The following is a 15,236-nucleotide window of genomic DNA, read 5'->3' on the forward strand; positions in this document are numbered from 1 at the left end:
TGGCCATCTCACCCACTCTACGTGCTGAGGTTATTGCAACTAGGAAAGCTGTCTTTAGGGTTAAATGGAATAAAGAACATATGACCACGGGTTCAAATGGACATTTCATAAGAGTCGTCAGTACCAGGTGTAGATCCCATGCTTCCCAAGGGGCGATGATGTCTGGATAGAGGGCCTGTAGGCCTTTTAGGAATCGCTTCATGATTGGATGGGCAACCACTATAGTGTCATCAACTGGCATGTGTAAGGTTGTTGTTGCTGCCAGATGGACTTTGATGGAGCTCAAGGAGAGTTGCAATTGTTTGAGATGCAGTAGGTAATCTAGGAATCTAGGTTTATGGGGAGCGGGGCATCCTGCGATGATATATTGTGGGAGGCTGCCCAATGTGTAAATCAAGTCCATTTGTTAATATATGTCTTATTGAAGGAGCCCTGCTGTGTAAAAGGACATTGCACACCTTCTGGTAGTATTGCACTAAGCCCGTGAATTATCGAGATACCATGACTTGAAGTGGAGAGTCAGGAACTGAGGATGGGGAGATGTTATTCACAATGCAGGCCTCTGGACCTTAGCAGAGCACACATGAAATATCAATGTCCTCAAATTCAGAGCGGTATGCCTGGCATGCCAGCATTTCCTTCCCCACATCACGGGAACCAATGTCAGAATATATCTGGACAATATGGCATGTATGTTCCACATAAACAGCGAGGTGCTCATAGTTGAGATAGTATGGTCAGGGTGCATGGAAGGGTGATTTGGTGGTATTGGGCCATTCTTTTTAGGAGGGGAAACCATGGTTGCCGAGGTCATCAAGATGCTATGAGGATCACTCTCGCCTTGTTTCTCCATATTTTTATCAGCACTCTGTTGAGGAGGGGAAAGGGAGGGAATGCATAAGAGTAGGGGCGTATCCCATTTCAGGATGAGAGTGTCTCCGAGGGGTGACTTCCCCATGCCCACTCTGGAGCAGTACAGTGGACATTTCTTGTTGGCCTTGGTGGCAAATAAGTCTATATGGAGATGTCCCCATCTCATGAATATGTCCCTCAGAACTGTGTTGCTGAGCTCCCACTCATGGTCTTGGGGTAAGGCTCTGATGAGGGTGTCCACTGTTGTATTGAGGACACCGGACAGGTGGCATGCACTTATGGAGATGTCACGGTGTGGCACCAGTTCCAGAGTGTTATGGCCTCCTTGCAGAGGGCTTGTGATTGAGCACCTCGCTGTTTATGTGGAACATACATGCCATATTGTCCAGATATATTCTGACATTGGTTCCCGTGATGTGGGGAAGGAAATGCTGGCATGCCAGGCATACCGCTCTGAATTTGAAGACATTGATATTTCATGTGCACTCTGCTAAGGTCCAGAGGCCTGCATTGTGAATCCTTTCATATGTGCTCCCCACCTGGTGAGAGAAGCATTGGTGGTGATGACCACTGTGGGTTCTGGATTTTGAAAAGGTATGCCCCTGCAGAGATTGTCCATCACTGTAGTGATGTCTTAATCACGTGTGGAAGTGTAAGTATTTTGGTCATCGGGTGGATGTTGGGCTTGCAGTTGAGCCAGAGCCAACCCTGAATACACCTCAAACAGGTATGCATTGGGGACCACAGGGTTGCATGATGCCATTTGACCAAGAAGCTGTAAACAGTCATGGAGCGAGTGTGCTAGCTGGCTGATGCTGAGGAACCTGTTGGTAGGTAGAGAGGCCATAGCTGTGATGGAATCAAAGTGGGCGCTAATAAATTGAATGGATTGAGTGGGTGTGAGCACTGATTTGCTCTCATTTATGAGAAGTCCTAATGAGTGGAAACAATGTTGGACAATGTGAGTACAGTGATAGGAATTGTGTCTGGTTCTTGCTTTGATAAGGCAATCATCAAGATATGGATAAATGGTGACTCCGCACTTCCTGAGATGAGCTGTGACTACTGCCAGCACCTTGGAAAAAACCCTGGGTGCCGTGGAGAGTCCGAAGTGTAGGATTGTATATCAGTAGTGTTGAGAACCTAGAGTAAAACAGAGAAAATATCTGTGAGCTGGTCGTATGGACACATGGAAATATGTGTCTTGTAGGTCGAGAGACGAAAATCAGTCGTACAGCTCCAGAGTGGGGATAATGGTAGCCAGTGTGACCATTTTCAATTTTTCTCTTTTGATGAATTTGTTCAGCACCCTTAGGTCAAGAATTGGGCACCAGCCACCTGTTTTTTTTCTCTAGGAGGAAGTAGTGGGAGTAGAAGCCAATGCTATGGAATTCCTGCGGAACTGGTTCTATGGTTCCTCGCTGTAGCAGATGATCTACCTCTTGCTGCAGTATGATCTCGTGAGAGGGTCCCTGAAGAAGGACAGGGTGGGTGGAGAGAAAGGAAAGGGATAGTGTACCCCGAGGAGATTATTTATATCACCCACTTGTCAGATATGATGGCTTGTCATTTGTGTAGACAGGCAGCAGGCGATAGTGAAAAGGTTTGGTCATATTTCGGAACTCTGGAGCAGGTAACGTGACTGTCAGTCTCTCAACAGATTGCTCAAATTTGCTTATTTGGCTGAGATGGGTGGCTAGAAGTGTTATTCTGAGAGCACTATTGTTGTTGTCTGTTTTGCCCACATTGTTGGTATGGTGGGTGATTTTGTCTTTGGTAGTGATATGTAGGTTGTGAGTATCTTGGTCTTTGGTATGGCTGATACCTGTACTGTCTTGTTCTTGTTCCAGGTGTCTGGATTCCCAGAGAGCATAATGTTGCCCTGGAGTCCTTCACTGAGTGGAGGACCTCGTTGGTTTTTGATGAGAAGAGCTTCTCACCCTCGAACGGCAGGTCCTCAACTGACAGTTGGATCTGGAGGGGAAAGGCTGACGATCCATGAGGCTCGTCACATGACACCTGCTGTCGCTGTTGTTTTTGTAGTCGTATCACCTGCATCCACGGCAGCTTGCAGGGTTGTGCATGGTATTGCCTGCCCTTCAGAAACGCTCTGAATTGTGCCTTTTTATTGTCTGGTATGTCATTAATACAGGTGTTGAACTTTGCATTGTTGAAGTTATATTTGCTAAGGAGTGCAGCATAGTTTTTGTAGAGTGGCTGAGGCATACACTTTTTTCCCCAGTGAGTCAAGTCTCTTATCGTCCTTTACGGATGGAGCAAAACGGTTTTGTTGCTTATTTCTCTGCTGGGCAGTCTCCACTACCAGGGAGTTTTGCGGTGGATGAGAGAACAAAAATTCTGAGCCTTTGAGTGGGACGTAATACTTATGGTCTGCCTTTTTACAGGTAGGTGGAACTGAGGCAGGTGTTTACCACAAGGTCTTGGCAGATTCAAGTATGGCCAGGTTGATTGGCAAGGCAATTTTTGCAGAAGGTATCGCCTGGAGGATATTTCTGAGCTTGTGGAGTGTGTCCTGCACCTCCTCCATGGGGATGTTCATGTCAGCTGTGACTCTTTTGAAAAGATCCTGGAAGGTAGAGACGTCCTTGATAATTATGGAGGATGGTGGTATGATCGCCTCATCCATACAAAACTGTGAGTTTGTGTCTAATAATACCCCTGAAGCCGAATTTGGGGAGTGATGTCCTTCTGTATCATTTTTCCCAGTACCCATTGGAGGTGACTGGGTGAGGGGAAAGGGAGCTTTTGTCATGTGTTTGGTCTTGTGTGGTCTCTTCTTGTGTTGTTGAGGCCACTGGCTCACAATTGCACTGAGAGGATAAGGCATTGGTGCTGGCATCCATGGGTATGGAGTCCAGTGGGCCATGGGTGCTCTGGTAAAATCAGGCTGGATGGAATTAAACGACATTCCGGATGCCTCTGTGCTTGGAGATAGCTGGGGCGAAAAAACCGCTAAGTCGTCATCCCCGTCAGCTGATAGGGGAGAGGGTGAGTCTGAGTAATTAGAAAATGGGGAGCGAGATTGTCTGTCTCCACTCAGAAATGGTAAGTTCAGGGTTTCTTTGTGGACTTAGGGGGTTTATCCCTATCTATCTCATAGAACTGGAAGGGACCTTGAGAGGTCATCAAATCCAGTACTCTGTCCTCATGGCAGGACCAAGTACCATCCCTGACAGATTTGCCCCAGATCCGTAAATGGCTTCCTCAAGGATCGAACTCACAATTGATTTAGCAGACCAATGCTCAAACCACTGAGCTATCCCTCCCCCACAGATCCCTTTCACTGTGGGTGTCTGCCCGGAGCCAGGTTCTGAGGAATGGTGTTTGCCCTTGTCCATCAAAACCATTTTCAAGCAGAATTCTCTATTTCTCCATGCGTGCGGTTTAAGTTTGGTGCAGTGTGGGCAGTCCCATTGTGAGTGTGAGTGCCCGAGGTGCTTAACACACTTGTCATGGCAATCTGAGGCTGGCATAGCGTCACTGCTGTCTGCACAGCGTTTAAAGCCAGGGGAGCCCATGCCATGGCAATGTTCCAAGGGAGCCCACTGACGCGAATGGAGAGATTTTTTCCCCACTAACAGTAGGAACTAGAGGGGTTAAGAACTTGGATTGAACTAATCTATCTAACTAAATTCCCTTCAGAACAGCTGAGGAATGAGGAGCACTGCGGAGGTCTGTCTGAAGCTGGGGAAGGTAGAAAGGAACTGAAGGGAGGGTGGCCACACATGCACAATGGCACCGGGTGGGGGGGGGGAGGGGGCCTGCGCGCTCAGCGCATGTGCGGTCCCAATGCACTGCTATCAAAAATCCGCTCTGAGGCACTAGGATGCACCTACACCTACTGTGGTGCACCCCTAGGGATGTCTCTCGTAGAAGTAGTATAGTTTAGTGCCAGCGAGAAGCCAGATTTTAGGAATATTCAGAACTAGGTTTTTCTTTTGGCTAATTACAGTCAGAGATTTGATCTGGGATTTTAGTTTGGGTCAATCTCTCATTACATGTATTTAATAAACAAAACGAAAACAATTATGAGCATTTTCAAGTGCATATTTCAACCAAAGAACTTCTCAGTGTTAGGTCAGACAGTGGCATTTTTTGTTCATCTTCAGGGATGTGGTGAGCAACAACAACACTGGAGAGAGGGACACTTCTGCAGGGAGGTGATTCTGCAGCTTTTTTGTAACATACTTATTTGTAATTAAATTGCAAATACTGTTTTAGCTCACCTCCCTAGAGCTGACTGGAAAGTGGAAGATTCATTTTTACACAGGAAATATAAAACCAAAGTAAAACTATTAAAAGTGAATTGAAAACTTAAAGTGTCTACAAATCAAAACCTATTTTAATTAAACAAAACAACCCTAAACGAAAAAAGAAACTACCTTTTTTCCCAAGGGGAAAAGCGTTTTAACACAGACTTCACAGGTATAGGTTTTTGAAAATAAATCATGCGGTTCAGTGTTTGGAAAGCTAGCATCCAATAACTTAGAAAGAGCTATAGGGTGTTGTGTTGTCTTCTTAGGCTATAATTCTTTTCCCAGTACTCTTAACAAAGTTGCTCTGCATGGCGGAATGGGGCGAAGGGGGGAGATTCTGCTAACCTATGCTGATCAACAAAAAGAGGGAGTTCCAAGGATAAAAGGAGGTGTGGCAGGAGAAAAGGCAGTGAAGTGAGAAAGAAGAAGAAATGAGAATAAAGAAATAGCTACTCTGCATCTATGCAAGCTGCCCATTATTTTTAAATATTTTTCAAAATAATGAGTACACTATTTCGGCATCCCGGTAACCCTCGTTCCATGAGGGTTAAGGAATGTCTCAAAATAGCACATTATTTTGAAATTTGATGCTGTGTAGGTGTGCCAAATTTCAAAATAGTCTATTTTGAAATTCAGTAGAAATAAGATACGCAATCTGCGTAGCACAAATTGTGTATCTTATTTCGAGTTTAGGGTGCTGTGTAGGGTGCTCTAAGTCATATCCTTAGAGTCCAAGGGTCTCTTGTCTTTAGCAGAATGTTGACGGTAGCCGAGTTAGTCTATACAGGTAAACTGAAAAAACAACAAATGGTCTGGTAGCACTTTATAGACTAACAAAACATGCAGATGGTATCATGAGCTTTCGTGGGCTTTAACAGAATGCTTGGTTTTTGGTTTTTAATTTCCCATTTTTGCAAGAATGTAGTAACATTAATTAAGAAAAAATGCCAAAGTAACTCGTTTGCCCTGAATATTTAGCTTTCCAATAAAGAGACAGAGACTTTCAAAAGGCATTAAGTGATGTTATGTTTTCATTTTATCATGAGATCCTTCATGAGACTTTTTCTTGTACAATCTTGCATCCTAGACAAGAAGTCTAATTAATATCTTGTTCCCCAGCAATTGGAGTTACTTGTTGCCATCATGATCTTCAAGGCATTGTCAGCTTAGAGATTGGCTCATTCCTAACAGATTTCTGCAGACAGATCTTTTGACAAGAAAATGCATTGCATTTTCTTCTAGGTTTCTGACACGCAAGTTAGATTCAGTCATTTAACCTGAACTTTCAGATCAGTAGCTGAGTGTGACTATGGTACATGTCAATATAAAAGTGTAAGATATATGTTTGTAAAGAACACAATTTATTGCACTTCATCCATTGACTTCTGCTAAAAGTTGAAATTATTTTTAAAGGAACTTGCTTGGAAAAACATTGAAGGGACACAAAAGTAGGGATATTACAAAAATATCATATGGCTATTAACTGGTTCTAAAAGGTACATAGTAGGGAGACTTACAATTAATCTAAAAGGAACCATATGCTACACTCAAAATTCTGCTATTTGCTGACCTGGGAGTCTTAAACATTTTCAAGAATCTGAATAATAATGCTTAAAGATATTTTCTAATAACTTGTCTTAAACAGTATTATTTGATCTGAGAGCAGATAATCACTTTTACAATATAAAATATTATTAAAGAAGTCAAGTGATTGGAGTCAGCCTTTTTCAAGAAGAGGTTATATAGTCCTGTACTTAGTCACTAAGAATGACGAACATACCAATTTTTGTGTGAAAAATGTTAAGGAGGAAACAAGAACGCCAGAAAACACGGATTCCTACTACAGGTTGAAACTCTCTTATCCGGGATTCTTTGGTCCAGCAACGTTCCAGAACCAGAGAGTCTCACTGGAGGGCGAGTGCCCAGGACAGCAGGCCTCCCCGGCAGGGCAGCAGGAGCCCCACACATGGCAGCAGGAGCCCAGTGCAGAGACTATGGGACTGCCTGGAGTGGCAGCAGGAGCCAGGCACGCAGAGGCAACAAGGCTGCCCAGTGGGGCACTGAGAGCTTGGTGTGTGAAGGCAGCAGGGCTGCTGGGAGCTGCAGCAGGAGTCCAGTGCGTGCATAGGCAATGGGGCCACCTGGCACGGCATTGGGAGTCCGGTGAGCAGGACTGAACGGTAGGGCAGTGGTGGCTGACACAACAGCAGGGCCAGCGAGAGGGGGGAGCCAGCTGGGAGGGCAGCTGTAGGGCCAGGTCTGGAGGGGGCTGGCAGCAGGGGGGCCAGAAATGACCACCCCTGCTCTGGCAAAATCCCTCATCTGGGATGGGTCAGGTCCTGAGGGTGCCAGACCAGGAAGGTCTAACCTCTAATGATATTTGTCAGCAATTCATCATTTTCATAGATTAACAGAGGAAGAAAAAAGCGCCGAATCAAATCTTGATGTCTTTGACCTATATTTCCCCACTGGTTTTTAGACAGAACTCCTACTTAAAGTAATTAATACCCTGAGCCAGGTCTTTTGCATAAAGGCTGATGGAACTCACATTATTCAGCTTTTATTCATTCCTTGTTCTGGCCATACTCTTACTTAAGTCATAGACTGCTTGATATGAATAAGAATTCAGTAGAAACAGACTTAAGGCTTTAGGGTCTGACCTGATCAAATCCTGTGAAAGGTTAAAGGTCAGTCTGGAAACTATAAGACACATAGATATGGGCTATACAGAATTGTTCTACGCATATGTTTAAAAACCAAAGAAGCAAAATACATCTGTGCAAAATTTCAGTGGTCAATCACATGCTAATTTCTGTTTAGTTTCACTCTTCCTCTATTTGCTTAGAATGGCACAGACTTTTTTCCTTTACATGTCTGCAAGCCACCTACCATGCTGTTAGTATGTTATTAATAATAATAATGGCTACTGCATTTTTCTGGCCCACTGAATCTTTCTTGTTCATTGGGAATAAATATAAAACCTAGTAGTCCTGAAGTGGGGTCCATTAAATAAAGGGCATATAAAGGCTGCAGTAATTTAAATTGATGGTGGATTTTCTGACATTTTCCATTCTTAGGGCCAGATTGTACCATTATGGCATAGTTATGAGCGCCGGGGCTCTGGCAAGCTTCACCAACAAAGGAGAGTTTTACTTAGTGTAGTTGTCAGCTCCACTTGCTGACGTGGCGGGATGGACCATGTTCTTTTTCTGCTCTGAGTCACAATTTGAAAAAATAAAAATCTCACACTTCAGAACAATGAGTGAATATTTACATATTATAAGATTCTAGATTCTGAAGATACCATGTAGAAGGGTTATCAACTCAGTGGGAGCGCTTACCTTTCAGTAATTTGCTCTTTCAGTTGTAAAATACTTGCTGTATTTATCAGGAGATATTGTGCTTCATTCACAAGAGAGAGTGGGACTGATGCAGCCTGATCTAAAATCAATGCAGCATTATAAAACAATTGTTAGATACAATTACTATAATACTGGTAACTTCCCCCACTCCAATGACCTTACAATTTTAATTAAAAAAATTATTCATTGGCCTTCAGTTGCTAAGGAAAGCTTCCATCCTATTAAGTTCAGAAGCATGAATCCTCTCAGACTCAATGCATTTTGCAATTGAAATAAAGCTGAGAAAATTTTCCCTCCTCATTTTTATGGAATAATTTTCAAGTTGTTATCAATATCTATGGATTTTCTCAACATTCTTCTCAATTTGTTCTGTTCAGGAAGGAATTGCAGCATAAGGGTATTTCCAACATGAATAGATTTTTCATGTTTCTAATTGTCATAATATTTAAAGGCAACAGGAGTAACACAAAAACTCAGACAGATTTATAGTTTCCCCACGTGCAACAGATGGTGGACAAGCATAGCAGAGTATGAGCATTTATATACCCTTTGCTCCCTATTGGGTTTAATAGCTCAAGACTTCCCCACCTTCCCTGGGAGAATTTTTCACTGAGCATGAAGTACGTGAGCCATGCTAATATTTTAATATGCTGATCTGGAGTATCGATTTCTAATAACCATGCTAAAGTGATATACCTTTTCCATGTTTCTGATTTGAATTTCTTTTGAAGTCTGAACTCTGCCTGATCAGGCGACACTGACGACCAAGTAATTCAGAGAACCATTCTGCTATTCTCTCTCCACAGTCATATGTTTGTACTCTATCAAGAGGGGGAGAGAAGTGATTAGTATTAATTTAAGCAATAATCTCACTGCCAAAACCTTCATTTGCAAAACTAAGGACAGCTGGGGGAGATATTTAATCAGATATCTGCTCTGCTGGTTTCAATTCAGAGTACAGCATCCATTATAACACTAATAAATGAAACAGCTGAGATATGAAGACTGTTATGCACAAATATATTTTCCAAATTTCCTAGAATTCTGTCAATCTTGACTTCATTATTGATGAGACACAATTCATTTTCTATAACTTATTGTGGGATAGAAAGCCTATATAATTATATAAAAAATCATGACACTAACTCTGAGACACAGTAATCCAGATATGACAAACTAAAAATGACCCATTTCACATCCTAGAATTTGCAAATAAACACATGGCTAGAAATGCTTTCTCTCTCTGACACCAATCCTATAAACATTTACGTACATTGAGTAATTTTATGCAAGTATGCAGTCTGACCATGAATATCAAATCTAGATAGATCTCTAACATGAGCAATCTCTTAATGCATATGAAGTTTCTCATATATATGTATGCAAGATGGAGAGCCTGATTAGAATCTTCCAAACACCTGAACTTTTGAAAGCAACCAAGTCTATCCAGACAATGCTATTCACAGTCACAGAGCCTCCCCATGGCAAAATAACAATTGCATACATGGAAAAATAATGTTCGAACTATATTTAATGTGTGTTTCAGTCCCTTTTAATGCAATATTGTTGACTGCAATAGGGAGGACAGACAGCACCAAAAGTGGACAGTCAATTTTCTGTGCAACATTACATGAAAGCTTCTGTTCTAAATGCATTTTCTTCAGTGCACTATACATGTGTATTTCCCAGGGGTCAAAACTGGGCAAAAACTTAGAAAGGATAGGATGACTAATTATTATTACTATTGTTGATTACATATTGTAATTCCAACGGTGTTATAGTAATACAAATAAGAAAATAAAACACTAATAATAAATAAGAGGAAGAAACACCTAGGAGACCCTCTCTTGTGTTGTAAATTGTTCAAACAAACAAAAGGGTTCTTATTCCTGGTATTTTCACAAAGAAGTATGTTTTACAGAGCCAGAAGGTTTATTTGTTTTGTAATTCAGTGACACAATCACAGCTGTCTTTATTCCTGTCCCCTGGAGCCAGACAGTATACATTTTTTAAAAGACATATCAGTTACATTGTGGCCCACTGCCTCCTTCCATCCATGTTAGGACATAAACTAACAGCAATTGAAAAAAATGGTATCTTGAGAGGCTGCTCCTGTCAAATGGTTTCTTTAGTACTAATTCCACTATCATATTCTTCATGGTTGGTGGCAGATTTTCTCCTTCTTCTGAATTCTGATAATTAATCACAGACTTGCTTCCAGATTCTCTTTCACAAGACAGTTCTGGATCAGGGTAGCCTGAGAACCATTAACGCCCTCATAACTATGGGGAGAATTATTGGAAGAAAGAAAGCAATGTGGTTTTGTCTGATAGTCACCTCGCTGTTTCTTCTTTCTGGAAAGACAATTGTGAATGTAGATGATCTACTTTGTGAAATTAAAAAAAAAAAAAAGTTCACCACAGCACAATATGCTAAGTTCTGGTTTGGAGGCAGTTTGTAAAAGTTATGCTGGCTCAACTGAGTTAATGCAGTGCTAGTATAAGTGAAATCAGAGGCAGGTTTCAGATTTCTCTTCAGTTACTGTCTAGAAATCTGAAGAACATATTGAAAGAAAAGATTTTATCAAAATATGTCAAAATTATTGAGACATGAGTACCAATTCTCTTCCTTGTTCTCCCAGTTTTCCTGATACACAATTTATTTGTGTTCTGATTTTGCTAAAACTTTCAAGCTCTGATCTAATTATATCTCCCTCCTCCCCCAACAGGATGCCTTTTGCTGTTTTCTATACACATTAATGGCAGCTATCTACTCTGCTAGAGTTAAGTGTCTATCACAGAGCTGTGCAAAAAATTCTCACCATTTGTGAAAAATCAGGTTCATGAGAGTGAAACATTTGTCATGTTTATTTGAAGATTTCATGTTTTTTGATGTCTTAAGGCAGAGGTTTGAGAAGGTAAAAATTGCCTTTCATTATAGCACACACCATGTGACACTTCTATCCACCCAAGTGTAAGGGGACTGTTAGCCCCTTACTAAAACTCTGTGGGAGTTTTTGGTTCGCCAGCTCTCAGTGTCAAAAGGGGAAGAGTCCATGAGAAATCAGGGCCTGAGACTGACAGACCCCAGAGACAATGGAAAGCAGCCAACACTCCAGCTCGGCCTGATTGACAGGTTGGACAGGCCAGTGAGGAAAGTGAGAGGCCAGGCCCTGTCCTCCCTGTGAGCTGGGATTGTTCTGGGTCTCTCTGAACAAGGAGAGAGCTGAGAGACTGCTAAGAGGAGCAAGCTGTGTGGAGAAGAAGTCCTGCAGCAACAGAGCCAGACACAGACTGCCCAAGGAGTGCACGCTGTGCTGAGGGGCAGTTTTGCAGCAACGGAGCCAGGCACACACAGCCCAAGGAGTGCAAGCTGTGCTGAGGGGCAGTTTTGCAGCAACAGAGCCAGGCACACACAGCTCAAGGAGCACAGACCCTGTGTTGAGCAGCAGACTGGCAGTGCTCAGAGAGCCAAAAGGGACAGAGAAGCAACACAAGGAGCTGGAGACTGGCAAAGCAGCACAGCCTGCAGCTGGGTGTGGTGAGCAGCTGGGACCAGCAAAGTGTGGGGAGAGGCTCTGGGCAGGGAGATATCACCAGCCAAGAGGCCCAGCAGGCCAGACTGGGAGAGGGGTCTGGCCACTTAGAGCTTGAGGCTGTGTGGTCACTGCCAGAGCAAGAGTGTCCAGCCTGCAGCCCCCCTGCAGCACATCCAGGGCCTCTAAGGAAGAGACTGTGGACTGTCCTTACACTCTGCAGACTGCTGTTTTGATGTCCCTGTGCTACAGAGCAGGGCTGTGTGTTCTCATTTAACCATTCTCATTTTTTCTTATTCTTTTCTCTTTAATCAGTTGATGTTTAATAAGTTGTATTTGCTTTGAACCTTCTGAAATGATCACTGGGCCAAGAAAGCATGCAGTGTGAAGAGAGCACCTCGGAGTGGGGACACCCTAACTCCTGCCCCTAGTGACTACAAGGTCGGGGATTAAGCCCCAGGAAACCTTGGCCCAGTTTTGTTGGGGTTTCGAGGACTCTGCTACTCAGGAGAGTGGAGGGGGAGCCCTCAGGATCAGGGAAGCCGTGGGGGTAAAGGAAGTGGGAGTGGGGACTCAGATCCTTTCACTGGTCCATTTCACCGGGGTGTATAGAAGCCAGGAAAGTTCCCCACAATAGCGGGACCATTCCCCCGCTTACACAAGCACTCTCAGTTTTTATTTAAACCAGTAAACAGCTATGACACATGCACAGTAAATTCTTGTCATGACTTCTTTCCTGATTTACAGTGAAAGCAAGCATTTCCTTAGGTTTGCAAATCATTTTGATAAGGTTCTCATGAGGGCAATAATAATTTTTGTATCCTCAACATTCTCCTTACTACTGTATAAACATGTTTCATGTTTGGTCCTCTTTTATTATACAGCTAAAGTATTTTACACCACACAGTGACTGAGATGAAAAGCTCTAGCTATATTATATTATAGTATAGTATTTCATCGAAGGTCACTGTGTAGTTTCTGTATTCTGAGTCTGCTAGATCTCAAATTGCTTTCCCTTATTGTCTAAATATTTTCAGGGTGAAGCCCATTGTCTCTTCAAGGTCCCTGTCAAAGTCCTTCTGCTGTAGTTCAGTTCCATTCATTTTGTTCTTGTGTTTATTTTGCTTCAGTATTACTTTACATTTGTCAACATTACATTTCATTTGGCGTATGTCAGGCAATTTATAAAGCAGGCCCTAATTCTTTCAAATTTTACCTGCTGCGTGCTTTGTGTTTGAGTCTCATCCCACTACTGTATCATCAACAAATTTAACTTCAGTGCTTTACAGCTGGTTCCTCTAGATAGGTAATTTATAGACTGAAAAACAAGGACAGTCGAAGTCTGAATATTGATCCCAGTGGGTTGTCACTTACATTCCCCCACAACAAGCTGAATTCACCTTGCTTTTTAACCAATTCTTTGCCTTTTGCTACCATTTATGCTTTCCTTGGCTTTCTTGGTTTGTATTCAGCAGATATATCCGTGCAAGGTCTGCTCAAGTCAGTGCACTCAAAACAGCAGTGTAGCCAGAATAGCATGGGGCAGAGTACATGCTGAGGAGGGTCTGAGCAGGTCTGAACTCAGATAGCTAGCCTGAGCTGCTGTCCATGCTACACTGCTAATTTTAGTGCACTAGCTCAAGTACCTCAGGTTGATCTATTCGAGCTGGGAATCACACCTCCCGGCTCAAATGTAGACAGACTCAAAGGAACTTTCTCTGGTGACTGTTCAGCAGATTTGGGCCAAATGTTTTTCCAGGTATAGCAACATAAATCCAGATTAATTCTACTGAAGTTAACAAATGTACTCTTAATTTACATTGGAATAAGTGAAAGCAGAATTTGGCTAGGACAGTTTGTACTCATGTACAATTTCTATTGATTTCAAGGATTTCTTCTCAGCTAGGACACATATGCCCAGAAGTTCATCGCCCAAAACAACACAACAGTGCAATAGTGGCAGCAACCGCAATAGCTGCCACCACCCATACCAGCTAACTGGTTGTCCTGGGACCCATGAGCAGCATACAGAGCACAACAACCTCAGCAGCCGCCATTACCACAGACACCTAGCCTCAGGTCCCCCGTGCTCATTCACCTGGCCTGTCTTGCTTCTCAGAAGACGAAGACCAAGTGGATATCACGGGAGTGGAGCGAACAACAGATTCACCTCCGCTTACACACCTTTCATCCTTGCTGCTGGGCGACACAATCATGCTCCCCACCAAACACAGGGGACAATTTTAAATCTTTTAAAGAACTTTTTTAACATGTGTCAGACACTGGAAATATCCCAGTCATCCATTTCTGAGACCCAACATAGGCTGACAAACATCCTGCATGCCCCTCCTCATGCCAAGCTAGCGATTCTGATGAGTGCTTTTAAGTGCTTCTAGCTAGATCATGCAGGGATAGGCCCCTGCTATTTAATATTTTTATCAATGACCTGGAAGAAAACTTAAACTCATCATAGTTACAGTTTTCAAAAGACACAAAAATTGAGGGACTATTTAATAATGAAGATGACAGGTCACCAAATACAGAGTAATGTGGATTGCTTGTAAATTGGATGCAAACAAACAATATGAATTTTAAAAAGCCTAAATAGAAATACATATAGGAATAAGAAAGTAGTCCCAGAATGGGAGATGATATCCTTGGAAGCATCTATCAGGGATGATCTAGACAGTGCTTGGTCATGCCATGAGGGCAGGGGGCTGGACTTGATGACCTCTCAAGAACTCCATGAGCTGGAAGTGTGATGCTGTAGTCAAAGGGCTAATGCACTTCTTGGGTGCATAAACAGGAGAATCTTGAGTAAGATTAGAGAGGTCATTTTACCACTGTATTTGACACTGGTGTTACTGATGCTGATATACTGTGTCCAGTTTTGGTGTCCACAATTCAGAGAAGAGCCATGAAAATAATTATAGGATTAGAAAACATGAGTTACAGTGACAGACTCAAAGAGCTCAATTTGTTTAGTTTAATGAAGAGAATATTAAGGGTGACCTACCACAGCTAATAAGTACCTACATGGGGGAATAATAAAATCGCCAAGCTATACAAATATGTAATACAGACCAACGGCTGGAAACTGAAGCTAGACAAATTCAGACTGGAAATAAGGTGAACATTTTAACAATGAATGTAATTAACCACTAGAACAATTTACCAAGAATCATGATG

General features: G+C 42.6%; 1 protein-coding gene across 2 annotated transcripts in view; it reads right to left on the reverse strand.

The window, feature by feature from the left end:
• Nucleotides 1-15,236, reverse strand: part of MOCOS (molybdenum cofactor sulfurase) — a 353,074-nt gene that overhangs the window by 23,093 nt on the left and 314,745 nt on the right. For both annotated transcript variants that reach the window (XM_089776481.1, XM_075921610.2), the window contains 2 exons: nt 9,209-9,333; nt 8,492-8,591 (listed from right to left, as the gene is read on the reverse strand). In XM_089776481.1, coding sequence (XP_089632607.1) covers nt 8,492-8,591; nt 9,209-9,333 — 225 coding nt within the window. The remainder of the gene's footprint in view (nt 1-8,491; nt 8,592-9,208; nt 9,334-15,236) is intronic.

Source organism: Pelodiscus sinensis, chromosome 2 (genome assembly GCF_052426305.1).
Source record: "Pelodiscus sinensis isolate ZL-2025 chromosome 2, ASM5242630v1, whole genome shotgun sequence".
NCBI lineage: Eukaryota > Metazoa > Chordata > Testudines > Trionychidae > Pelodiscus > Pelodiscus sinensis.